Source organism: Pinus tabuliformis, chromosome X (assembly GCF_031772625.1).
Source record: "Pinus tabuliformis cultivar Carrire ecotype Pingquan chromosome X, CPIR1, whole genome shotgun sequence".
NCBI lineage: Eukaryota > Viridiplantae > Streptophyta > Pinopsida > Pinales > Pinaceae > Pinus > Pinus tabuliformis.
This window is the reverse complement of record NC_142308.1, coordinates 710,092,338-710,120,203: the sequence shown is the minus strand read 5'-3', so window position 1 is coordinate 710,120,203 and position 27,866 is coordinate 710,092,338. Positions and strand designations below refer to the sequence as shown.

The 27,866-nt window shown below is 40.4% G+C and overlaps 1 protein-coding gene across 3 annotated transcripts in view; it reads left to right on the top strand.

Moving 5' to 3' along the window:
• The window catches only part of EMB1687 (ribonuclease P family protein / Rpp14 family protein), an 82,431-nt gene that overhangs the window by 7,661 nt on the left and 46,904 nt on the right, over positions 1–27,866 (top strand). For 2 of the 3 annotated variants that reach the window (XM_089447053.1, XM_089447052.1), the window contains exons 2-3: positions 24,595–24,802; positions 25,101–25,238. In XM_089447053.1, the coding sequence (XP_089303179.1) occupies positions 24,625–24,802; positions 25,101–25,238 (316 nt within the window). In that variant the 5' untranslated portion in view covers positions 24,595–24,624. Of the gene's footprint in view, positions 1–24,572; positions 24,803–25,100; positions 25,239–27,866 lie in introns of all 3 variants that reach the window. The other variant, XM_089447054.1, reaches the window with a different exon arrangement.

Here is a 27,866-nt window from a genome sequence, read left to right as displayed (position 1 = left end):
TTGTATAATCTACATGAAAATTGAGTGACGAGAATCTTACCCGAGAGTTGAAGAATTGAAGAAATCGACTTACATGAAAACCGAGTCGTGTGAATCTTACGTGAGAGTTGAAGAAATTGACTTACATGAAATGTGAGTGGTGAGAATCTGTTATGCAACCAACTCACAAATTGATAGATCAACGGCTTAAAAATTATCCTCTTCGAGGGGGAAACCTCCTTTACATTACATAAGTGAACAATTCTTGGATGGTTCTGTTAAAATTGGTAACTAGCGCCAAACTCCACATGGGTCATCTTATTTATGACAACTGATATTTTTCTTGGATTCCTCTCCTCGAGAGGTGTAGGATTGATCTAAAGATCATCCGATTCCGACATGTACAAATGAAGTTATGAATTTATTTTGATTATGATCAAATTATCTAGGTCAGCCTCTTCTATATGTCGGCTCACCTAATCCAATAGTCACGTCTCTTGACCCCCACTGATTAGTATATATAGATGTTCTTTCTCCCTCACTCAACACACATCCAAGAAGAGCATCAAAACGTTAAGAACACCTCTGCGTTTGAAGTGCAGATCTGAGGCAAGGATGAGGAGAGGGCAGCCAAGTTTAGGAGAGGTTCTCGATCTCTCTGTGGAGAAAGCCGCAGCTAGACGGTACGTAAAGAGCAGACTTGTGGGCAGTTTGTGGCATGTCTCCCTTGCTAAACAAAACCACAGATCAGAGGTAAGGTTAAAGGGTTTTATGTGCTTAATTACAGTGTTTGGGTATTCTGTTTTGGGCCGCAGGTGATGATGTTACAGCAACATGCGTGGAGGTTTGTTGAGAGGCTGAGAGACCTAGTAAGGGTCCTCTCACCTAGCCGTAGCTCCTAAGGAGACACCGCAGCCCAAACTAAAGGTGTAAACCCTTGTCCAAGTGTCAAACTCTGTGCTGTAGCAGATCCAAGATCTGTAGGGTGCCTTGAGGTGGTTTCTTAGGGACATACAACAGCAGATTGGAAGCCTAGAAGGACAGCAAAGGGTGACAAGGGAACACAGTGATTGGAGGACTGTTGTGGTAGATTTTTGGAGGGTTTTTGGATGCCCTAACGTGAGATAAGAAGCTACAACAGTAAAGCACAGAAATCATGACAAGGAGGCAATAGCAAGGTGGTTGTAGATGACTCTTTGGTAATGTTTTGATTGATAGATCAATCAGCGTGGAGGATAGGAGCTTATAAAAGGGAGGCCGCAATAGAAGAAGGATTTTCTGGGATAGTTATGGCTGGGAAGGAGAGCGAGTTCCCAGATGTGATAAGGGGAAGGAAGCCGCATCAAATTATGTAGTGGGTCGCTGTAGGTTTCAGTTGAAGCCCTAACCTGTAATCAAAACTCAGTCCATGAACAATAGTGAGAGGTATTCAGAATTGCAGTCTTCAGCCGTTGGTGCCAGAATTGCAATTTCATTGAGTCAACTTCATGATTAAGATCTTTGATGTCAGATCTCCTATTTGGCAAGTCAGTATTGACTTTAAGTCATTGTACTCTATCTCTCTCTATCTGTTGAACTATCGAAGAATATACAAGAAGAATTGATCAAGGGTTCCCCACATTGGAGTTTGTCCTTGGCTGGTGCCACATCTTGTGTCCTCTTGTCTTGGCTTGTCTTAAACTGTTTATGTTTATGTTTATGTTCTATCTGCATTTTATTATCATGTTTGCTATCCTTCTTAGCTTGCTTGAGGGACATTTGTTTGTATGGTTGTAGTCGTAAAAATACCCTGTCGCTTACATCAAAATTTCTTTCGCTGCGATGCTGATCTGCTTCTTGTTTCATTCGATTCTACGCCAAAGTCAGGTTATCCTTTAAGAGTTAGAGAACTTTTTGTTGATGCTCGATGTGGTCTTCCACTGCTTGAACATTAGAATTTTCTCTTAAAGATGATGTGATGGACAGTGGATGATATCCATAAAGTGCCATAAATGGGGTCATTTTTGTTGTAGTATGGAAGGAAGTGTTATACCACCATCCAGCGAGAGGTAACCACTTGACCCATTGTGTTTGTTTATCAAATACGAAACAACGAAGATATCCTTCCAAACAGTTGTTCAGTATCTTAGTTTGCCCATCAGATTGAGGATGATAAGAAGAGTTATGAGCTAATTGAGTATCTAGACAAGAAAATAGTTCCGTCCAAAAATTTCTAGTGAAAATGAGATCTCTGTTGTTTACAATAATCTTTGGGTTTCCATGTAGCTTTTGAATTGTTTCCATAAATGCAGTAGAAATTGTACTGCCTTTAAATGGATGAGACAATGCACAAAAGTGTGCATACTTGGTAAGTATGTCAACTACCACCATGATGACACTCTTTCCTTCGAACTTGGGTAAACCTGTGATAAAATCCATTGGAACCTCCCAACATTGAATTGGAATGGATAAAGGTTGAAATAGACTTGGGGTATTAATTGTTTCAACTTTATTTTGTTGGCAAATCAAATATTCCACCACAAACTTTTGAATATCAGATTTAAAGCCATCCCAAAAAAATTCCTTCTTAACCCTGTGGTAAGTTTATAAAAATCCCGAGTGCCCTCCTCCTAAGGGAGAGGTGTGCAATTCCATAATTATTTTTTGTTTGAGCTGGGAATCCTTACAAAGATATAAACGATCTTTGTACCATAATGAATCATTTTTCCAACTAAATGTATAAGATGTACTGGGATCTTGATGCAACTTTTGAATGAGTGTCCACACTTCTTTGTCATTCTTCCATTCATCCCTCGCTTCGGTTATCCAATCTGGTTGGGTAATAGAAATGGCACAAAGCAATGCTTTCTCATCCTCATCCTTTCTTGAGAGTGCATCTGCAACAACATTTTGCTTCCCTTTTTTGTAGATGATTTCAAAGTCATACCCTAACATCTTTGTGACCCATTTTTGCTGCTCTTCTAAAGATAATCTTTGTTCCAAAAAGTATTTAAGACTATCATGATCTGTTTTTACTTTGAAATGCCTTTCCATTAGGTAAGGTTGCCATTGCTTTAGTGCATGTAGTATTGTCAACATTTCCTTCTCATAAATAGGTTTGTGTACATACTTTCCTTTGATTGGGCGACTTTTAAAAGCAATGGGTCTTCCTTCTTGCATTAAAACAACACCAATTCCATTTCCTGAGGCATCACATTCCACAATAAAGGTTTTTGTGAAGTCCCGCATAGCTAAGACCGGTGCTTGGCACATTGCCTCTTTAAGATGTTCAAAGGCTTTAGTCGCTTCCAGAGTCCGAGAAAATGCATCTTTCTTTAGTAATGTTGTTAGAGGTGCTATTATTCTCCCATAATTCTTAACAGACTTGCGATAATACCTTGTATCATTCACACGTGAGATAGACAAAAGTCATTTTCTAATTGGGCTGAATTGCAAGACAATTTCTGGGCGTTGACCAGTGTTGACCAAGGACTGTTTGACCACCTTTGACTGCGTTTTGGTTTGAATATCTCTATTTCTCTAGGCCACATTAGAGGGCACACAGATCGAGGAAATTTGGGTAGGTTGACTAGAGTTGACTTCAGGCTGACCACAGGTTTGACTGCAGAAGCAAGCGCAGACTTTCACTGAGTTTGATTGGTTGTTTTGGGACTGTTTTGGGTTTGTTATCTAGGCAATCCCTTCTACGAATAGAAGTGATTCCTCTAGCCCAATGTGTGGGTCTAGTAACAACTGTGACAAAACAAGCAAACTTCCATAACCTAGATCAAAATGATAAATGAGGAAGGGGGATGGCCTACCTTTCTTGTTAAAATTGGCAACTAGGGCCAAACTCCATGTGGGTCATCTTATTAGTGGCAACTGATATTTTTCTTGGATCTCTCTCATCGAGAGGTGTAGGATTGATCTAAAGATCATCCGATTCCGATAAGTATTCATGGAGATATGAATTTATTTGTGTTATGGGACAATTCGTCAAGGTCGGCCAGCAACCAAATAAACCCCACATGTGCTCAACGTTTTAGTATAAATAGAGGTGCCTTGAAAGTCATTTGGACACACTCACTTGGGATCTCTTCCTCTCCACTTGTCTATGGGTTTTGGTGGGAGGAGAGATCCTAAGGGACAACGCTGCCCTAATGGAGAAAGACTCTTCGCTATCAAAGGAGATGCCCTAGAAGGCTCTACGCTGTCATGGAGGACAACCCTTATCTTAGCCACAAGGAAGCCCTAATGCTGCCCTATGGAGAAGCCCTACGCTGGCCATAATGATGCCCTAACGCTGCCATAAAGAGCCCTAGACGTGGAGAAGGAAAAGGTCTTTTAAGAAGCACCTACGCTGCCCTATTACAGTCAATGAAGCCAACCCTATGGACAATGTCCTAGAGGAGAATTATCTCATCAAAGAGAAGCACCTACGCTGCCCTAAAAGGAGGCTCCTAGTTGCAGAGGAAGAAGGGTTCTATTCACAGCTAGCCACTGTCCTAAAGGGAGATCCTAGCCGCAGTAAGGATGTGCCTTAGCCGCAAAGATCAGGCCGTTATCCTAGAGAAGAACCCTTGCCCTAAACGCTGTCTGTGGGAACTGCAATGCACAACCTAAAAGGGTCCCTTAATCTGTTGTCAAGTCAAGCTCTAAAGGAGCCCTAAACGCAGGTCTGTACATCACCTTATATCCGCTGTCAAGGAATCCTAAAGCTGTATGTAGGAGGCTCTACTGAGACCTAGAAAGGAGCCCTAATCCGCATCTATTAATGATACTAATCTGCTATTATATATAGTTCAGATGAAGCCCTAAAATGCTGTTAATCGAGGCCCTTATGTTCAGCTTGAAGTAGTCCTAAAGAAGCACTCATTAAGAGATATGTTCACAACAAAGGTGGCTAAAATTATCACAGCATTAATACATGTGTGCTGTAGGTGACAGCATGGAAATCTATGTGCTGTAGGTGTTACAGTGGGAAAACAGTATAGTTGTACATGATGCAATACATGGACAACAAGTACATGAAACAGTACATGGAGTAGCGAGGTACACCATTTCTAGATGGGACAACGAGTACATGGAGAAGCAAGGTACAACATGTCTAGATGGGACAACTAGTACATGGTGCAGCAAAGTGCCGCAATGGTACTTGGGACAACAGTATGGCAAACATGGAATGACAATGTCACTAACACTGGGACATTAGTGCAGCATAAGGTACAACAGTTTGAAGTGTACAACATGGTCATGGGGTCCAGCATGGATGATGGGTGTAGCGTGGTGCAGCATGGTGAGGTGCAGCATGATGACGAGATGCAACACGATAATAGGTGAAGGAGTCACCTTGGAGAATCAATTGAAGCAACTTGTCTTCAACTGATCTCATGTATCATCTTCTTAGAGATGATCTATGCTCTTATTTAGATAAGTCAAAGTGTTGACTTCTGTTGTAAATGTACTCTCTCTCTCCCTGCTGAACTATTGAAGAACATATAAGAAGAATTGATCAAGGGTTTCCCCACATTGGGGTTTGTCCCTGGCTAGCGCCACATCTTGTGTCCTCTTGTCTTGGCTTGTCTTTTGCGATTTATGTTTATGTTCTATCTGAAGTTTACTTTAATGCTGATGTAATTGCTAATCTGGAAAGGATATTGAGCTAACTGTGAAAATTGAAATAAATTGCTCTAAGCATAGAACATACCTAAAATTAACATGGTATCAAGGCTAAGGTGAAGACAAAGCCCAAGCAAGAGTGAAAGAGCAATCACCAAAGACAGTTGGGAAAGAACAAAAAGATTAGTGGATTCCTCATCCCTCTTCAAATTCATCGAGGGCAAAGTCGAAGCAGAGAATATTATTAGAATGGTGCAGCGGAAGTTTCTAATGGCCTACCTAAAGATCACTTCAATGGGAAGTCTGGATCTAAGGGTGGAAGGAAAGGCAGATGCCTTGGTTGTAATAAGTTCGGCCATAATGCGAAGGAGTATCCGAGGTAGGGACACATCACTTGATGATGATAACAATCATTCCAGGGACATATTCAATGATCAGAGGAATGACAGGTAATGCAGGTTATCAAGGAAATGACTAACTCTTCAGAGAAAGCAAGGAACCCCAGGTATGAAGAATCAAATGTTGTTTCTAAAAAAATAAATAAGCGTTATCTTGTATTGGCCCTCTCCTTTAGATTCTTTGGGAATCTGGCTTATTGATTGTAGTGCTTCAAGGCACCTCATCGGATAGAAGGGTGCTCTCTCGAATTTGGTAGAGATGGAAACAACTGTGGGATTATACTTGGAGTCGATGCCACCTATCCCGGAAAGGGTGTAGGGAATGTTGCCCCTCAATTGAATAAGGGTAACTCGATTCGTTTACAAGAATCTCTTTTATGTTCCTGATCGCAAGAAGAACCTGGTGTCCATTTCGGCAATGGAAGTCAAAAGGTTTCAGGGTGGCATTCATCGATGGAAAGGTACGTGTTTGAAAATAGAATTTTCAAAGATGCTTTTACTCATGGGTTCAGGGTTGGAAATTTGTATCAAGTTGCAGGAAGTCCATTGGGGACCATGTCAGTTGACACAAATCACCAGAGGTTTATGAGTCAGATGATGACAGGGATGCCTGAATTCAAAAGGAGCATGAAGGTACATGTCTGAGATGTATCAAAGAAAAAACTTACAAGGGGACCATTCCCCTCATGTAGCAGGTCCATAGGTTTGGAACAACCCGAGGGGTTTGAGATTCATGATCGGGAATCTCATGTGTGCAGATGAAAGAAAGCCCTCTATGGCTTGAAGCAAAAACACCCCGGGTTTGATATGTGAAGATTGATAGTTGTCAGATGAAGCTGAGATTCACTAAGAGTGAAGCCGATCCAAACCATTGTTTAAAGGTTGTGGATGATAGACCTCTCATACCGACACCTTCTGAGGACGACCTATTTCTGATAGGTGCAGACCCTCTCACTTGTAGAAGTATGAGGGAGTTGGATTTAGGATGTGGAATGGTAAATTGCAAGCCCGTGACTACCTCGAGGATCTTAACTTTCAGAAGTTATATGGTGGTGATGCCGGACCAGATTTGGGAAATGCCTCTGAGTTTCATAAACTCATTTGCATTAATGTTCTTGGTGAACTTCCGTTCGGATATATGTTTTGCAGTTAGTGTGGTAAGCTCATATTTGGTTGAGCCTCACTAGATTGGTGCCAAGAATCTTCTGAGATATCTTTGGGGCACAATTTCTCATGGATTGAGATACACTGCCGAAAATATGAAGCTGCATGATTATTTGAATGCTGATTGGGCATGCAGTATGGAGGATCGCTAGAGCACTTCTCAGTGCTGGTTCTTCTTGGGTTCTGCTTCGATATCATGGATGAGTAGGAAGCAGAAGTCGGTTGCTATAAGCACCGCCACGACCAAATACATAGCTACGAGTATGATCTCGTATGAAGCTGCCTGGTTGTGGAAGCTCTTCAGTGTGCTGTTTGTACACATGATGAATACCACCGTGATCCTCTGTGACAACCAAGGGTGGTTCGATTGTTGAGGAATCCTGTATTCGATGATTGCTCCATTAGATAGACATAAGATACTACCTTATCTGGGATATGGTATGTCGATGAGTGAGGAGGCTCCATCACATTGAGACTGATGTACAGGTTGTAGACATTTTTGTCAAAGCCCTGGGGAAAGGTCAAATCTGCGACTTTTCTGAATGACTTGGAGTCGTTGAGATACCCTCTTATAAGGGTCCTGCATGTTGCATGCATTGAGCTCTGGGAGCTCTGGGGGGCTTGGGGTACTTACTGGAGCAACACACTACCATAGGGCGACTCACCCTCCCCTAATGGTGTGCTGTGTATAGGGTGAATGGCTCAGCCTTCCCTTGTGATACCCCGAGGCGACTGAGGGACAGGATGATTAGTTCTCCTGTCGAGGCATCCTACCCATGTAGTCTGGGACTCATGGGAAGTACCTCTTATCTGATCAATGAGCAGGGAAATGGGGTTAGGGACCATAATAGTACTATCGATGGACGCATCGTTGTATCTACCATACTCCCTATGCTAGGATGACCTCCATTGATCTGGGATCAGTATGAGTGGTTTGAGACACTCTCTTGTGATATTGATCTGGGATCAATAAAACTGACTTCGGGTCAGTAGAGAATGGTATAAGACATAATTCTTCTTCTTCATGGTTCAGTAGAGCAAAGTTCAGCAGAGCAGAACAGAGCAAAGCAGTGCAAGGCACTGATGGCAGAGATAGTACAGTCGGACATATGGATCAACGGATGGACTTCTCCCTAGTTGAAAGGGAGTGTTAAAATTGGCAACTAGGGCCAAATTCCATGTGGGTCATCTTATTAATGGTAGTTGATATTTTTCTTGGATCCCTCTCATCGAGAGGTGTAGGATTGATCTAAAGATCATCCGATTCTGATAAGTATTCATGGAGATATGAATTTATTTGTGTTATGGGACAATTCGTCAAGGTCGGCCAGCAACCAAATAAACCCCACATGTGCTCAATGTTTTAGTATAAATAGAGGTGCCTTGAAAATCATTTGGACACACTCACTTAGGATCTCTTCCTCTCCACTTGTCTATGGGTTTTGGTGGGAGGAGAGATCCTAAGGGACAACGCTACCCTAATGGAGAAAGACTCTTCGCTATCAAAGGAGATTCCCTAGAAGGCTCTACACTGTCATGGAGGACAACCCTTATCTCAGCCACAAGGAAGCCCTAACGCTGCCCTATGGAGAAGGCCTACACTGGCCATAATGATGCCCTAACGCTGCCATAAAGAGCCCTAGACGTGGAGAAGGAAAAGGTCTTTTAAGAAGCACCTACGCTGCCCTATTACAGTCAATGAAGCCAACCCTATGGATGCTGTCCTAGAGGAGAATTATCTCATCAAAGAGAAGCACCTACGCTGCCCTAAAAGGAGGCTCCTAGCCGCAGAGGAAGAAGGGTTCTATTCACAGCTAGTGCTGTCCTAAAGGGAGATCCTAGCCGCAGTAAGGATGTGCCTTAGCCGCAGAGATCAGGCCGCTATCCTAGAGAAGAACCCTTGCCCTAAATGCTGTCTAAGGGAGCTGCAATGCACAGCCTAAAAGGGTCCCTTAATCCACTGTCAAGTCAAGCTCTAAAGGAGCCCTAAACGCAGGTTTGTACATCACCTTATATCCGCTGTCAAGGAATCCTAAAGCTGTATGTAGGAGGCTCTACTGAGACCTAGAAAGGAGCCCTAATCCGCATCTATTAATGATACTAATCTGCTGTTATATATAGTTCAGATGAAGCCCTAAAATGTTGTTAATGGAGGCCCTTATGTTCAGCCTGAAGTAGTCCTAAAGAAGCACTCATTAAGAGATATGTTCACAACAAAGGTGGCTGAAATTATCACAACATTAATACATGTGTGCTGTAGGTGACAACATGGAAATCTATGTGTGCTGTAGGTGTTACAGTGGGACAACAGTATAGCTGTACATGATGCAATACATGGACAACAAGTACATGAAACAGTACATGGAGCAACAAGGTACAACATGTCTAGATGGGACAGCTAGTACATGGAGCAACAAGGTACAACATGTCTAGATGGGACAGCTAGTACATGGTGCAGCAAAGTGCCGCAATGGTACTTGGGACAATAGTATGGCAAACATGGAATGGCAATGTCACTAACACTGGGACAATAGTGCAACATAAGGTACAACAGTTTGAAGTGTACAACATGGTCATGGGGTCTAGCATTGTGATGATGGGTGCAGCATGGTGCAACACGGTGAGGTGCAACATGATGACGAGATGCAGCACGATGATAGGTGAGGGAGTCACCTTGGAGAATCAGTTGAAGCAACTTGTCTTCAACTGATCTCATGTATCATCTTCTTAGAGATGATCTATGCTCTTATCTAGATAAGTCAAAGTGTTGACTTTTGTTGTAAATGTACTATCTCTCTCTCTCTCTACTCAACTATTGAAGAACATATAGGAACAATTGATCAAGGGTTTCCCCACATTGGGGTTTGTCCCTGGCTAGCGCCACATCTTGTGTTCTCTTGTCTTGGCTTGTCTTATGCGATTTATGTTTATGTTCTATCTGCAGTTTACTTTAATGCTGATGTGATTGCTAATCTGGAAAAAATATTAGCTAATTGTGAAAATTGAAATAAATTGCTCTAAGCATAAAACATACCTAAAATTAACATCTCTCCTATGCGCTCGACCTTTGATGATGATCTTGATCCCTTAGCTCCCAGGCTCGCTCCTTGTTATTACTTGTGTTCGAATACCTGCAAGAGAGATCAAAAGACAACAACAAGAGAGATCATAGCATATGCATTCCAATGTAAGTTATACAATAGATCAAGGAGTATTGTACTAAGCAAACTATCATAGAAAAGCTTATGGGAAGTAAAACATGCTTTGTATTAATGATTAAATCAAAGAGGGAAGCATACAATTGGTGCCTTGATGTTGAAGGCCTCCTTCAGGATGGTTCCAAGTCCAAGCCAAACTTAACAAGCTCTCCTTTCCTCTCTCACCAAAATGGCAACATCTAAGCACAATCGAGCAGAAGAATGGCAACCAATAATGACCAACCCATTGAGGAAAGTGAAGAACAGATTTATAGTGATGGAGAGGGAGTTAGAGATCCACCAAAGGGGGAAGAATGTCCTTATCCCAAAGGTAAGACCCTAAAGGTAGAATCAAGGGCTCTAAATGGGAGTACTCACCGTATCTTCATCCAACAACTACCAACTCATCGTTCTCGAGGCTTCTAGTAACAGAAGCTTCTGCTTCATTTTTGGAGAAACTGCCTGAAGAGGACCAATGCAGATTTTCCTATCAAAAGTCGCGCTGCCAATGCTAGTCACTAGTTAGACAAAAGGTTACCAACACGGATTTGCCTACTAAAAGTAGCGTTGGTCTTGCAAATTAGGGTTTTTCTAGAATTGCTTCAAGACATTAGTTCTCCATCTCTTTAGTGATGTATTGAGCATATAATTCATGGTGAATGAGTTTACACAGCTTTTGTCACTTTATGACATTTGTGACGGCAGTGGCACAAAGGACGACACTTCAGGTACAAAGTTGGGAATGTGACAAAATACTGTGTAACAGATGCCCCCTAAAGCATGAAAGTAGAATAGGAAGTGATGGTTGAAGTGCTTTATCAGTTAAGGCAAGGAACTTGGAAGACCACTGTTAGGAGACCTGCAAATCAAACATGATACAATATATGACATCTCTGATATATACATATGCTTGATAATACATCTGAATAGGCATCAAAATATAATACATGAATCCACGGTATGGATGCAACCATTTATCTGAAAAGGATCATGTCTATGGATCCACGACATGGACGCAACCATCCGTATGAAAAGGATCATGTCTAAGGATCCACGACATGGACGCAACCATCCGTATGAAAAGGATCATGTCTAAGGATCCACGACATGGACACAACCATCCGTATGAAAAGGATCATGTATACAATCATGAATACTCAATAACTCCTCGCAACTTGGATTTTAACAGATGAGATCCAAGGTCTTCATCTCTATCCTGACCAAAGTACGAATCTAACCATGTGAATAGATGTGTTGACGTCGAACATGGTAGAAACCACCTAATTACCAGTCAATAATGTAAACTGTTAACAGGCACGAGAGAAACCACCAATAATGACGATGGTCCTCAAGGTACACCAATACAGTCTTCAAGTGTGAGTAGGTGAGTTGAATTTGAACACTTGCATAATCATTTGATCGAAGGCCAATGATGTAAGTCTTTGCAATGGGTTGCTGGCACCAGAGGCGAGGTTTCTAGTAGTTCCTTTCTAGCTAGCAGTGTAATTTTCTGGTCAGCGTAGTGCATCGTTGGAGCAATGATTATCAACATTTGAGATTATTGTTTTATCACCTGGGTTCTGTCACGCTTGCCATTGAGACAATCCCGGGTGCACTTCTTCATACTATTGTACTTGCTCCATTGGATTGATAAAATGGCTCAGCTGGTTCTTGCTTTTGGAGTTTTTATGAGTATTTGCTGAATGTTTTAAATTTCTGGTGTTGTATTTGTTTTTGCTTTACATATCACTATTTATCCAAGTTTGGAACATTACACTGGTAGAATTCTTCCCATTGAAGATCCAAAGGTCAAAAAGGGATTTCGAGCTTCCATTACAAAGATGTATAATTAAGAAGAAGGGAGAACAATTAGGAGACAATGGATGCAATTTGCAAGTCATAGTGGTCCCTTCAGCAAGCTTGATGCCAGGGAAGATTGCAATAACATTGTTTGGTGGACCATGCATGGGGATAATGCTCCAGAGATCCAACAACTTGCTATTCACTTATTGGCTCAGATTGTTAGTTCCTTTGCAATAGAGAGGAATTGGTATATAGCTTCATCCACTCTATCAAGAGGAATAAACTTTCCTCTAGGAGAGCAAAGAAGCTAGTTGCAGTGCATAATTCTCTACGTCTTGCACATTGGAAGACATCAGAGTATCGAAGGGGATCGACAACATCATGGGATATGGATCCAGAGAATAGTGCATAGATAGATGATGAGGAAGGACCAGATGGGCTGTAGCATGGTTTGGTTGGAGTTCCATTGGTTACTCAAGAGACTCTAACTCTGATAACGACATTCCCATTGATGGTCCCGATGACTTCATGCAACAGATGGATGTAGAGGACCAATCATTGAGATTGAGTCCTTGATGTTGATTTTATTTTCAATGCTCTTTATCCATTTTTACTTTTCAGTTTTAACTTTTGAGTTATGACACTTGATATTGATGACCTCAAACTGATTCGTGACTCTTGACTCTTAACTATTTTTGAGTTTGAGACTTTGAGTTATGTAAATTTTGAATTCAGTAATTCACTATTTTAGTGTTCAAACTTCAGTATCTAGCATATAGTATATAGTAATATAGTGGTGTGTTTTGCTTTCAATTTACATTCTATAATGATGAATGATGAATTTAATTTTTAAATCAATGTAGATAGTAGAATGATGAACGATGAATGATATGGATCAATGTATTTGAATATTTCATTATTGAATCCCATGGTATGGATGAATGATGAGTATGTCATATGAATGATTTATGTATCAAAATGAGTGATGAGGATGGATCAATGTATGTCATTATTTAATTCAATTATGAATTTAAATTTTATGTGAGGATCAAATTTCAATGTATTATTATTAGTCTATTTATGCTTTCATTATTGAACAATGAATATGAACTTGATATATATATACCCTGATGTCCCCTCGCACCTCCAAAATTTCATTGTTCCATGGGGACGCATCTCCCAGGGTCAGGTTCATGCACCCCTCGCACCTAGGACGGGGAGTCTACTGGGGTGCGTTTCCTCACGCACCCTTTTTGGGGAGTCTTGGGGAGACGCAAGGGGGTGCGTTTCCCCAGTATGGGGGACGAGACTTCCGAAAAGGGGTGCGTCTGGGCATCCCCCCTCAAAACTTCAGTATCTAGTATTAGTATATGGTAATATACTAGTGTGTTTTGGTATCAATTTAGATTTTAGAATGATTAATTTTATTTTTAAATCAATGTAGATTGTAGAATGATGAATGATGAAAGATATGGATCAATGTATTTGAATATTTCCTTATTGAATTTTTTTATTGAATCTCATGGTATGGATGAATAATGAGTAGGTCATATGAATGATGTATGTATCAAAATGAATGATGAGGATGGATCAATGTATGTCATTATTTAATTCAATTATGAATTTAAATTTTGTGTGTGGATCAAATTTCAATTTTCAATGTATTGATATCCATATTACTATTAGTCTATTTAATATTTATGCTTTCATTGTTGAACAATGAATATGAACTTGAATTTTGTATATATATATATATATATATACTCCGATGTCCCCCCGCACCCTCGAAATTTCCCTAAAATTTGAGGGTACTCCCACACGTTCCCCTTGTGTGTCTCCCCGCACTAGAGTCTTGGTGGAACATTGCAAAATTTCCCAAAAATTTGAGGGTACTTGCACATGACCCCCTAGTGCATCTCCCCGCACCGAAATCTTGGTGGAACATTGGATTTGCACAACATATTGCAAACTATTTCCCGGCTCAAAAGATGGGTGTTCTCAATACCCTTGCTACTCGGGCCCTAAGGATCTCGGACAAGAAGAGCTTTGAGAAAGAAAAATCCCATCTGCTTGATGTCTTTGTTGAGAATGGTTATAGTAGATACATGGGTCAGAGGGCTTTCCTTAAAGCTTCCAAGAACTCTTTGACTAAAAGGGAACCGAAGGAAAGAATTCCAGGTGTCCATCTTCCGTATGTTCAGGGGACCACTGATAGAATTGGAAGGATTCTCAGGAAGCATAGTATCCCTGTGACCTTTAGGCCCCTGAACACCATTCGTATGTCCCTCAGATCGGTGAAGGATCCTATCGACCCTAAGGATATGAAAGGTGTTTATATGATCCCTTGTTCCTGTGGGACCCCCTATATTGGGGAGACTGGTCGCTCCATCAATCAAAGGATTAGCGAGCACGCAGCGGACCTTAAGCATAGGAGAGCTAAGTCTTCCGCTTTAGCTGAACATGCTGAGAAAACCAATCATCATGTTTGTATTGAGGAGGCTAGTGTTATTGCTAGGGTTTCGCATTTCCATCATCGAAAATTTAGGGAAGCACTTGAGATTGAAAAGAGGCCAAGCAATCTCAATAGGGAGGATGGCTGGAAAATCAGTAGGTGTTGGGTCCCAGCACTCTCTTCCTAGTCGTTTTCCGCCCTCCTCTTTAGGTCTTTTTTTTTAATATTATTATTATTATTTTTTTAATTAATTTTTTTTAATTAATTAATTTATTATTATTATTATTTTTTTAATGGCTTTTATGTTTTCTCGTCATTATTTTTTCATTTAATTATTTATTTATTTTTAGAGAGTTAATTTTTTTTTTTTTCATTTCTGATTATAAGGTCCTTTGTGACTAATTTTTCATGTGAATTCTAATTAGCTTATAATTTTAATAATTCTTCTAAATAAACTCCCATTTCAATTATTTTTATATATATAGAAGGTCCTTTATATAACCAATTCTCCATTTAAACTAGCATCCTTTTGATTTTACTTTATTTTATTCAGATATTATAAAATCCTTTATGTAACTAATTTTCCATTTAATTATTAATTAACTTATAATCTTTGATAATACTTTTTTACTTTATATATTTGTATTTAGGCATTTAATTTATTCATATATTATAAGGTCCTTTATTTAACTAAATTTCCTTTTAAATACTATTTAACTTATAATTTTTAATAATATTTTTTGAACTAAATACCCATTAAAAATATTTTATATATTTTTATATATATTTTAAGGGATTGGTCCTAAATATTATTAATTAAATTAATAAAATAACTTTGACCCCGGTCCTAGAGTCAAACTAGCCGTTGGTCAAGTTAGCCGTTGGAGGCTCTGCTCAGACTATTTAACTTGCTAAGCTTGATCTGTTTCTTCAACTTGTCCTGACGATGAACCACACTAGTTGGTTCGAAACGCGTCGACAAATGGTATTCCATGTGATTTTCGCCGAAAAATCTCTCACAAAAAATGTTGCAAACTAATCTCTTAGAGGAACCCATCCATGAATTCATAGAAGAATGCTCCATCTTTAACATGCACTGATGCATCAATGGATTTAATAAACATTGCATCCCTAGGACAAGGTAACAAGAAATTAATGTGGTCAGACCCTTCCCATTTGTCCAACCATTGGACTTTGCCATGCATCCAATGGCCTTTGATGATTTCCTTAGGTCCTCCAATCTAGTTTTGATGTCATCCTTTTCTGTTTGAAGAATTGGCCCCCTCAACTCCTTGTATGCAGGGCACTTACACCTTGAACCAACAATAACAATGGCATCACAAATTGGTTGAAAAAATGGATTAGTCTTTGTGATGCTCAAAGGCATGTTGCTTCAGCAAAGACACCTGCCCATCACATTGTTTGCTCGTTGTATCTCCTTTTTATCTAACCATTGATTGGATGGAAGGTTATGCCTTATCACCAATTCTTGGAATAAAGAAACATGAGGTCCTCATGGAAGATTAATTTGTGTAGTCCCTTTCATTTCCTTGAGTCACAGTTCTGCCTGTGGTTCTTGAGGATCTAGCCACTTTATCGGTAGCACGTTCAACTTTGTTAGCAATTGCCTCTTCCCCATTTTTATCGGTAGCACGTTCAACTTTGTTAGCAATTGCCTCTTCCCTATTTTTATCCTTTTCATAAATGGCATTGTGGGTCGCTCCCATAATCTATGGTGTTGATGCACCACAAATCTCAAGATCATGCCCTAGGATTTTAGTCGGGTGGTACTTAAACGAGCTAATCCCTTCTGTTATTTTCGACCTCTTGTCGATTTGGGGTAGCTTCGGATGTGCTCCAGCCACAAAATTTGGTGGAGGGGTTGGGGCACATGAGATCTCCAATACCCAGAAAGGGTTTGGGCAGATTCTAAACAGATCAAGAGATATTAATGTGTAAACTTAGGGAAAATAAAATATTAATGTGTATTAATATGAAACTGTGTTAGAATGGTCCAAAAGACATGGATCAAGCCAGATCTAATCTTAGTCGTTGATTAGGGACTTAATCTCGGCCATTGATATGTCAACAGGAAAAGTATAAGAGGAGGCTTGAGGGTCACTTGGAGAATACTCTAGAGTAATCAGTCATTCTATTCTCTAGAGCGGGGTTTGCTAAGAGAGATAGAATTAGTGATTGGGAGATGCAGCTGAGGGGCATTTGAGTACAAAGAGACAGAGAGGCAGAGAAAATGCCAGAAAAGCAGCGCGCAGTAGCCGGGGAGAGTGACGCAGAGCTAGCCAGGGCTCATCTAGGGCCACGCAGAGGCAGTCAGGAGCTGTGTGAAGCCTCAGAAAGGCCAACGTTGCTGACGTAGAGGGCCAGAGGGCTGCCACAAGGCCTCCTAACGTTGACGCAGACCCATCCGGGGTGACGCAGGGCCAACGCTGGGTAGAGAGGGGCTGATGTAGTCCAGAGAGAGGCTAACGCTGGGGTTTCTGGGGCAGATTTGTGCTGAGTAGCTGCTGAAAGGTTTATCTGGGGTTTCAGCCAAGAGATTTGTCAGAAATTGAGAGGTATTATTGCCAAGGAAATTCTCTGTTGGGTAGGCCAGTTTCGGCACCCAGATTGTACTATGATATTGCTTAATAAGAAAACCCTTAGATAACTGCACCAGTTTTCTCACATTGGGTTTTTTCGGGGACATTAGTCCAAAAATAATGGTGTCATATGGTGTGTTTGTTTATGTTTCTTTTAGTTGCTGATCTATAATATGTTGAGCATGCACTAGTGTTTGTTTTCAATGTTTACATTATAAATAACTTGTTAAGGAAAATAACGAGTAGGTAGGAATAAATCAGATAAAGTGCATGGAGGGTTTCTAACTAAGTAAACTTAGAAACTCCAACATGGTATCAGAGCGTGATTGCAGATCACAGGAGGAATAAGGACATTAGCTGAGTGGAGCAATAACAACAGAAAACAACTGTTCCGAGGTGACAAAAGCTGTTTCTAGCAGAGAAACAACAAGGGAAGGGTGACGCAGTGCTTGCGTCATCAAGGGTGAGCCGAGAAGAGGTAGCGTAGAAGCTAAGGAGGCAAAAGGAGCCTCACGCAAAGCCACGCAGTAGCTGGGAGTGCTGACGCAGTTGGTTGAGGAGGCCGGGTTGCAGTGCCGGGATTGCGTAGAGCCTAGGAGCTCTCACCTTCAGGTTGCCGGGGTTTAGAAGGCTGCGAGAATATTACAGAGTGGAGCTGGTGAGGTACTGTAGTCAAAACAGTACCTGACAGAGCAAGGCCAGAAGAGTTGCTACCAAGGGTTTCTAGCCAAGGAACCCAGATCAATGGTGCGGTTGCACAAGATGATCAGAGTAGGGGGCATCTCGACAGCGGCAGAAGGATTTCCAGGAGGGAAATCAGGACTCAGAGGTAGTCCAGAAGAGAACTTCCAGAAGGGAAGTAGAGACTCAAAGGAGTCGAACAGAGAACCTTCAGGAGGGAAGTAGAGGAGCATCATGGCACTACACGGATTAAGAGACCAGGATAGACTGGACGGAGCATCGAACTTCGCAGTTTGGAAGGCCATAATCTTATCTGTACTTGACAGGGATCATGTTAAGAACTTCGCCTTGAAGGTAATAGCTGTCCCAGTTGACCCCAATGATAATGACAGGTACGAGGAGGTGATAGCATTATCCTTGACGGGGTCAAGGATCATGTGGTACCACACATAGCCGAGAAGGAAACGACATTTGAGATGTGGGAGGCTCTCAAGAAGCTGTACCAGCATACTTCTGTGTAGAGAAGAATGCTGCTTGAGAATCAGTTGAGGTTGTATCAGATGAAGGGAGAACCAATTGACACCTTCCTAGGAGGACTGAATGAGATCCGAGATTAGTTGACTGCTATTGGGGTGACACTGGATCAGGAGCTGATGGTGAGGACAACCCTGAATGCTGTCTCAGAAGACTGGGAGGTATTTGTTCAGAGTATACTAGGCAGAGGGACACTTCCACCTTGGGATGAGATGTGGGCAGCTCTTCGCCAGGAAGATCAGACGGTAGCGGTAGCAAGCGGATCAAAGTCAAACAGGAGGAGGAAGATGTGGTCCTAGCATCTGAGGGAAAGCAGGAGAAGTGGAAGAAGAAAGATCTCTCCAAGATCAAGTGCTTCCATTGTGGGGAGTTGGGTCATTATGCGACCCAGTGTCTAAGGAAGAGGAGTAAGGGAGAGTCTTCTGAGACTAAGGTAGCGCCAGCACGGGTAGAGAAGGAAGTTTTGACAGACAATGACTGCCCATGAGTGCACACACACCACTTGAGAAGAAGTGGGGAGACATCGAGCTGTAGTCAGGCGGACTACAGGCGATGAGGGGCAGAATCCTTGAGGTACCTAGCCTCTTGGGTTAGACCTTGCTACGGGAGCCCCGAAGAGGTGTAGCAAGATTGGCTGATGTGGGTAGAGACGAATGCAGATGGAGCGGTAGAGAGAGCTACAGTGCAAGAGTCTCGAGACAGTGTGAGGCTAGCAGGCTGTAGCAGTGTGAGAGGCACATGAGTGTTGCACCAGTGCAGGATGGCATATAGAGGTGTGCAACGGTGCGAGATGCAGGGAGTTGTTGCAACAATGCAAAGGTCAGAAAGGGAGCACTTGTCAGCGACAAAGGGAGCTTCAACATCAGTGGGTGTCTCTAGCCCAACAGGGAGGTTAGATTGGGAGATCAATTACTTACTTCTCAGTAATTGAGTTGCAGTGCAGCGGTGGGCAGCACGATGCAACATGATGAGAGGAGGTGCAGTGCTGGGAGAAAGGACCAGTAGCAACATGGATGCAGAGGGAGTTGTCGTACAGATGCAGCAGTGGCGGTGGCAAAACCATAGGCAGCAGTATAGGATGCAGCAGTGCAAAGGATGTTGAGTAGGAAGGCCTAGCATCAACACAGGTACCGATGCCGGATGATCAGAGTAATACTGAGCGATGAGTATTGCTAGAGCATAGTCCTCGCTAAGAGGGAGTGTTGATTTGGGGTAGCATTGGATGTGCTCTAGCCATGAAATTTGGTGGAGAGGTTGGGGCACATGAGATCTCCAATACCCAAAAAGGGTTTGGGCAGATTCTAAACAAATCAATAGATATTAAAATAATTAATATTTTTAATGGAGTCCCTAAGTCTAAACTTAGGGAAAATAAAATATTAATGTGTATTAATACGAATCTGTGTTAGAATGGTCCAAAAGACATGGATCAAGCCAGATCTAATCTTAGCCGTTGATTAGGGACTTAATCTCGGCCGTTGATATGTCAACAGGAAAATTATAAGAGGAGGCTTGAGGGTCACTTGGAGAATACACTAGAGTGATCAGTCATTCTATTCTCTAGAGCGGGGTTTGCTAAGAGAGATAGAATTAGTGATCGAGAGATGTAGCTGAGGGGCATTTGAGTACAGAGAGACAAAGAGGCAAAGATAGTGTTGGGAAAGCAGCGCAGTAGCCGGGGAGAGTGACGTAGAGCTAGCCAGGGCTCATCCAGGGCCACGCAGAGGCAGACGGGAGGTGCGCAGAGCCTCAGAGAGGCCAGCGTTGTTGACGCAGAGGGCCAAAGGGTTGATGCAGGGCCAACGTTGGGCAGAGAGGGGTTGACGCAGTCCAGAGAGAGGCTAACGCTGGGGTTTCTAGGGCAGATTTGTGCTGAGTAGTTGTCGGAAGGTTTATCCAGTGTTTCAGCTAGGAGATTTGTCAGAAACTGAGAGGTATTACTGCCAAGGAAATTCTCTGTTGGGTAGGCCAGTTTTGACACCTAGATTGTACCTTGATATTGCTTAATAAGAAAACCCTCAGATAGTTGCACCGATTTTCCCACATTGGGTTTTTCCGTGGACATTAGTCCAAAAATAATGGTGTCGTATGGTATGTTTGTTTTTGTTTCTTTTAGTTGCTGATCCGTAATATGTTGAGCATGCACTAGTGTTTATTTTCAGTATTTACATTGTAAATAACTTGTTAAGGAAAATAACAAGTAGGTAGGAATAAATCAGATAAAGTGCATGGAGGGTTTCTAACTAAGTAAACTTAGAAACTCCAACACCTTTGTAGTGTACAAGATAATCTTTATTGTTTTGTCCATCTTTAGGTTCACCATACTACCAAAGTGGCTCCAATGGATTTGGTATATTGGTAAGGCAATACTCAACTTCAAATTTAGGGCAAAAGAAAATGAAAAAAATGAACATCAAACACTGCTGGAAAAAAAATTTCTTGCTGGTAAAAAACAGACCTCTAGATTGTTGTATGAGCCATAAAAAGTTCTGATAAGAGGCGATTGGGCGAACACTGTTGGGAAAAAATCACCATGCTGGTTTAAAAAAGAATAGGCCTTTCGATTGTTCTTTGAGCCATGAAAAATGATAATTGAAAGCAATCATATGGACTTTTGAAAACCCTGCCTAAATCTTGAAAAAAACTAGTTCGAAGGTGGAATTTGAAGAAATATCTGGGATTTGAGAATATCAACACCGTAGAAAGATAGGAAATGATCCCTGCTCCAATAAAAAAAACTTTGATGGTGATGAAAACAATGGTTTTGGCCCTTTTTGCACTGGTTGTTGATGCTGGCAAGCCCCTTCCTTCTCATTCCCCAATAGCTGCAAAGACAAATAACCTCCAAAAAACCCAAAATCGCTTTTAAGGAACCTAAAATTGCGATTTCTTATTTTTATTTTCTATATTCTGTTACGGCACTAAAAAATCTTATTTTTGTTGGTTTTTACTAAAAACCACAATATTTCCCTGGCAATTTTTTATTTAGAGTTTTTCTTTTTGGTTTATATATAAATCTACTGTAATTAGCAACTTTAGAATGTGACCATGGTGTCCTTCGACCTTTCTTGCAGGCTGTTATAGGTGTGCCTTCCTCAGAAACCAACAAAAAGACCAAGCTGTTCACTCCAAAGAGTCCAAACTCAAACACACAAAATAAATGAATGATGGAAGATGTTGAGGGAGAAGACTTTTGCTTTACCGCTTGTGGTTACCCTAAACCTTGTAACCACCTATGGTCCCTGCATAATAAAATGTTAAAAGAAGCCTTATTTCCTCAATTTGTGGCACAATTGTGTGGAGTTAGGGAGTGTGGAACGGCATGAGGTGGGAGTACTAGGACAGTGAGGCTGGAGCAGGGTGGGGCAAGATTGCTGGAACAATGGGGGTATGTTAATTTTTCTTAGGGCTATATTGTTCTTTGTTTTGATAATTGCATTTCTTCATTTACACATTGAATTCACCCCATAATATCATAACATTATTCAAATTTACATCATTATTCATTAACATATGAAACTATGTAGAAATAACAATATCATCATCATCAATGCGACAGAACATAAAGGAACAATAGAAGAAAGACATTCACACATAGAGACACCAGGATTGGTCGGAGACAAGGGCAAAACCCACTATGGGGAAAACCCTTCAAATTCTTCTTCTTATTAGATTGTCATCGAATGATTCAACAAAAGGGAGTACAATGATCCATATCTTCATCCATATAACTATCCAGCTAAAAAAACTACACAATATTCATGAAATGAAACCGACAATGCTTATACTCAAAACTATGATTTTAAACCCTGTAATGAACTGTCCTTGTTTGCGGTCCACTACCGAACACTGCGGTCACTGAGGGAAATCTTCGGACAATTGAAATTTCATTATTTAGGTCCCAGTCGCACAAAGGAGTCATGCTTGCGACTAAGAAGGTTCCAGTCGCTCCTTGGAGCCTATAAGCTAGCGACTGCAGTATGCGATTGAGACTTAGAAACCCTAGATGCCAGTCACACGGAGGACAACCTGTGCGTGCGACTGAGATGCTTCAGTCTCACGAATGAGCCAACTAGTGAGCAACTGTGGTCGAGTTCTTCCTGTGTCATGCCTGCGACTAAGGCCCAAAACCCTAAACAAAGATGCGAGCTTTAGACCTTGCAATCTCGTATTCGAGCGAACCCATTCTTCTGTGGACGAGCCTCAAACTTGTGCGAGCCAAAAACCAAGAAAGAGAATAGAAGAATGATCCATGATGATGTCCAAATGAGGTTGAGGTCACTTGTATTTATAGTCTTCCAAGGGTGTCCAATTTGCTTTAGGGCTGATCTGATCAAATATGTACATGTGGGCTCATAATTCAAAAATATACTTTCCCTTGTCCAAATTAGATGATCTTTAGGTCGATTTTGGTCCTCTCGAAAAGAGGAATTCAATGCAATCATGATTTCCATCAAATGAGCTGTCCAAAGTGGAATTTGGACCTAGTTGCCAATTTTAACAGTGGAGTGGTTAGGGAATGTATTAGACTGTGTAGGGAGAAGAGAGGTTTGGACAGAGGCATGGAGCATCCTTAGTGCTTAGAAAGCATGGTCATGGAAGTGCTCCCATGAGAGTGCTAGGGTAGCGGGACCGAATGGGTGCAGAGCAGTTTGGGAGTGTGCTGGAACATGTTAGGAGCATGGCAGTTCAGACAGAGGCAGGGAGCACCTTGAGTGCCTTGGAAGTAACAGTCCTGAACCAAGGTGTGCACTAAGCCAGATTTGCTAACAAGTTTCAAATGCGTAGTGGGAGCATTCTCAAAGATAACACTTTGGTATGCCTGGTTCTGACCTATATGCTAATATGTCTCAAGAGTCTTGTTGACCGCTGTTAGTAAATCGAGGATTGGATGACATTTCTGGATTTTTAAATAATTAAAATACATCAATTCATTATTTTCTTGAACCTTTAGTGCTTCGAGAGCGTGGTCACAAAAGCACTCCCATGAGAGTTCTAAGGTAGTGGGACCAGACTGGGGGCAGAGCAATTCTGGAGCATGCTGGAACATGTGGGGAACATAGCAGTTCAGACAGAGGCGGGGAACACCTTGAGTGCCTTGGAAGTAACAGTCCTGAAGGCACTCCTATACAGGAGACTGTGATCCCAAGTTGTGCACTAAGCAGATTTGCTTGGAGCGTCAAATCTGTAGTGGGGAGCATTCTCAAAGAAGACACTTCTGGTATGCCTAGTTGACCACTGTTAGTAAATTGAGGATTGGGTGACATTTCTAGATTTTTAATTAATTAAAATACATCAATTCATTATTTTCTTGAACCTTTGACAAAAGACATCTTAAGTTGAGTAGCATGAAATGCATATCCATCTTCTCCTCTGGATCTGAGAGTAAATGCTTTGAAAACCAGATATGGAAGGGAAGCTTCCCAATGCTTTTGGAGCGGGAAACATTTTTGGGCATAAAATACCCTGATCCCATGTGGCTGACATAAATTTTTATGCCAAAAAAGGGGCCCCAGAGATGAAAAACAGTAAAAAATAGCATAAGACACAAAAGTGTGTAAGCCCTTTAAATCTCATCCCCTTTCTTTTTTTTTCTCACCACATTTTTCACCACAGCATCAACAAGAATGTTCTTTTTCCAGGATCACTGATGTAATGGAATCTATAAAGGGCTATTAGTCTACTCTCTCTCTCTCTCTCTGCATTGTGAATGATGATTTGTTGTTTCTGTTATTAACTGATTTGTTAAAAGTCAATGTCTCTCATGCACATTGTATCTATTACCATTTTTCCTTTTCTTAAAGGTCAGGGAGGTTTGTCACTGAAACCATTCTATTGCAGAAATTTTCACTGTTTCCCTCTGTTTGGCTACAAAGATCTTAAGCATATTGATTTTTGAATTCGTTGAGCGATCTTGATAGTTACCAAGATTTTAAAAACATTCTTCTATTATGTTGTTTTAATATTGCACAATATCAAACATTGCACATTGGCAATATCAAGTAGACACGTTTAGTTTTGCAATGTTTCAGCATGCCGATTGTTTCACAATTGAAATATTCTGCACACACTACTTTGGAGCCTCTGAAGGCAATGTTTTTAACTTTTTATAAGCACTCAAGTTATGAATCTAACCTGAAAATACATTCTTTACTGTTTTCTTGAGGTTATTTTTTTTGTTACTCCAGATACCTAGCTGTTGTTAGGCATGTTATCCAATGGTTGCACACAAAAATAGATACTTGGTGTTCGAGATATTTCTTGACCCCAATAGAGAGAATGGAAAGGAGGATGAGGTCGACCTCAACCGATTCAGTATCATGAAAGCCATTAAGGATAGTTTACTAGTCAATTTTGGAGAACATGGACTAGCTGCTGCTGTTGGTTATATTCAAGGTAATCTGGATTCTGGAAGACTTTTTAAACTGAAATACACTTTTTCTTTGTTTTTATCAAAACTCTTGTTATTCAGGGTGTCAGTAATGCCATCATATTATGTTCTTAACAAATAATGAACTTGAAATTTAGGGTTAACATTAAATTGCAGTTGTATGGTTTTAAAATTTAAACAACTGTTTTGTTATTGCTGAAATTTATACTTCACATGATGAAGGAATCAATTTACAGTCCTTTTATATCATGCTAAAACAAATGGAGGGTTAATGCTATGTTAGTTTTGGGATTTTGGTTACAGTGAAGTATGCCAATCCTATTACGAAATTGTGCATTGTGAGATGTTTGCGGAAGGACTACCATAAAATTTGGTGTGCAATTACTCTCATTACGAGTATTGAGCAATGCCCTGCTTTCTTTAATTTGCTGGACTTGAGTGGTATGTATAATTCTTTCACCCTGCCATGAATTTAAATTTTGGAATAAATTGTTTAATTCCTCAGTAATGAGTAATGACATGAATTCATACAATTGAAGTTTTGACAATCTGGCACTAGTTGTCTATTGCTTAGTGGAAAATGTAAGCCAGAAATGTTAGAATATATCTTGAAAAAATAATATATTGAGTGTTACTTATGTAAGTCACTGAATATGGCTAATATTATAATGTAATGATAGGTTAGGGATTAGGTAGCTTAACCACCTTAACCACCCTAGGGGTGCTCTATATTAATGTATTGAGAGAGAGCTTGATGAGAGGGTGGTACATGTAATTGTGGGTAGCCCACCTTGGGCCCCAGAGTATGTACTTGTTACAATATGTCATGAATATTTGCCTTATTTATTATTCTCTCCATATTATTGTGTGTATGCACCAATATATAAAATTTAACATGGTATTGAATTATGGAGTCTGTAAAGAAGAAGAATGCAATAGCCAAGGAGTTAACAAAGAGATGAAAATGTGTACACATGATAAATTCTGAAAGGAGAGTTGTGCCGTTGAGTTTCTTTTGAAAAATTTAAGAGGATCTTTTTCAATTTATTAAATAATCTAATGTTTTCAAGTTTAGGTTTGAAATATTGGGAGATAAAGAGGGGAAAAGGTTTAAACTGTAATGTGAGGATGCTCAACGATGATTGAAAAACAACATGAATACCAGGTGGCCCCCCAATGTCAACAAAAATTCTGCTTTTGAGCGGTGAACCTGTTATTGCAGGCCTGAGAGACAATAACAAAACCATAGGGAGGAGAACTAGCTTCCTTCAGTGTGAATTGAATCGAGCAGACACAGAATCTAAGTCACATGACATGAGGACACGAGACACGGAGGACATGTAAATACGAGTATTCAATACGAAACACAGCGACCTAGAAACAGGACATGGGGGACACGTTTTATATATATTTAATAAAATATATATATATATATATACCGAAATATAGTTGTTTATCCATATTAAATTGCAGGTTGCAGCTTATCTAATCAAATTAAAATATAATTACTTCTCAAAGTTCATAGTTCACTTTAAAAAAAAAATTAGAATCAAAATTTACTATTTAGAAATTAGAATGTGATATGCTTGGTCTTGATTCTTGAATATTCAATGTTCATTGTTCATGTACAACTTACAAGCACATAAGAAACTACTAAGTACTTACTACTAACTATACATTTAGAACTTAGATATTAAAACCATAAAATGCAGATTTTCCATTAAGTCATCAAAATCAAAATGTATCACTGAACAACAATGTTGCATTAATCATTATCGGGATAATATCGGCGCGAGGAAAAAATCGTAATTATCGGGAAACAATTGAAAATAATCGGGAAAAAATCGTTTGGTACAAAAATCTATATATATATATATATATTTTTTTTTTTTTTCAATTTTTTTAATATCTGAACCATCTACAACATAAAATAAATACATTGACACATAAATATGATAAAAGAACTAATATATAAGATGTTTAATATCATTTCTAGTGCTAAAATCACACATAACATTGAATCATGTCCTGAATAGTAAGTCCTGACTCCTGAGTCCCAACTCAGCCTCAAAATATCAACAAAAAATATAATAATGTATCTCATCATGTCATAATGTCATATACAATATAATGAAGAAAATAACTGAAGTCTAATCTTATTGATTTCCTCTGCCCCTCTTGCGAGAAAATGCCATAGCTTTCCCTTTCCCTCTAGATGTAGATGCTGGTGCTGGTGGAGTTGGCAGTGGAGTTTGCTATGCTCTAGACGCTGAAGAACTAGAAGTAGGAGCTATAGGAGGTAGACCACGTCCTCTACTGGTGGCAGGGGTAGCCCGGGCAGGTGGTGTCACCTAGAAACATTACAATCTCCCAATCCTGAAGTCCTGAAAAACTGATAAGATTACTGCATTTTGAATGAAATCTAAAATTCTACTTTCTCCATATGAAATCCAATGAGGCCGGAACCACTCTCAAACATCCTGAGTCATTTCATGGTAATGTTAAAAATTTAAGTAAAAGGATGAAAATGAAGATTAAGGAGAATGTCACTTTTACTTTAAGAATTTAACATTACCATGAATAGCATATCAATACTAGGGCCTAGACTTGATCATTAAGCTGCCCCACTCAAAAATTATTTGTTTCTTCCAAAAAAAATTGCAGCCTAGGCAGGCAACGTTTTCTATCAACGGAATACGCGTTTTCCAGATGCGGGACATAACGAAAACTGGCGAATATGTTTTACATTTTACAAGACACGATGAAAAACGTTTTCGACACGTTTTAGGCCGTTTTCGTGTCCGACACGTAAAATATGGGACACGGGACCTTGGAGGACGTGTCCTGTGACTTAGCTTAGAATTGATAGAGAAAACTTGTGAAGTAGGCAGCGAGACCCAAAAACCCAATAGGAGGAATGCGCGACAGATTGAGAGAAGCCCACAAATGAAGCTCAAATAAGCAGAGCCAAAAAGACTTGAATAAAAATGCAATGTCATGAAGCAAATGAACTGATAGAGCAGAAAAAGTTTGTGTGGGGCATGAGCAAATTTTGTGGATAGGCTAGAA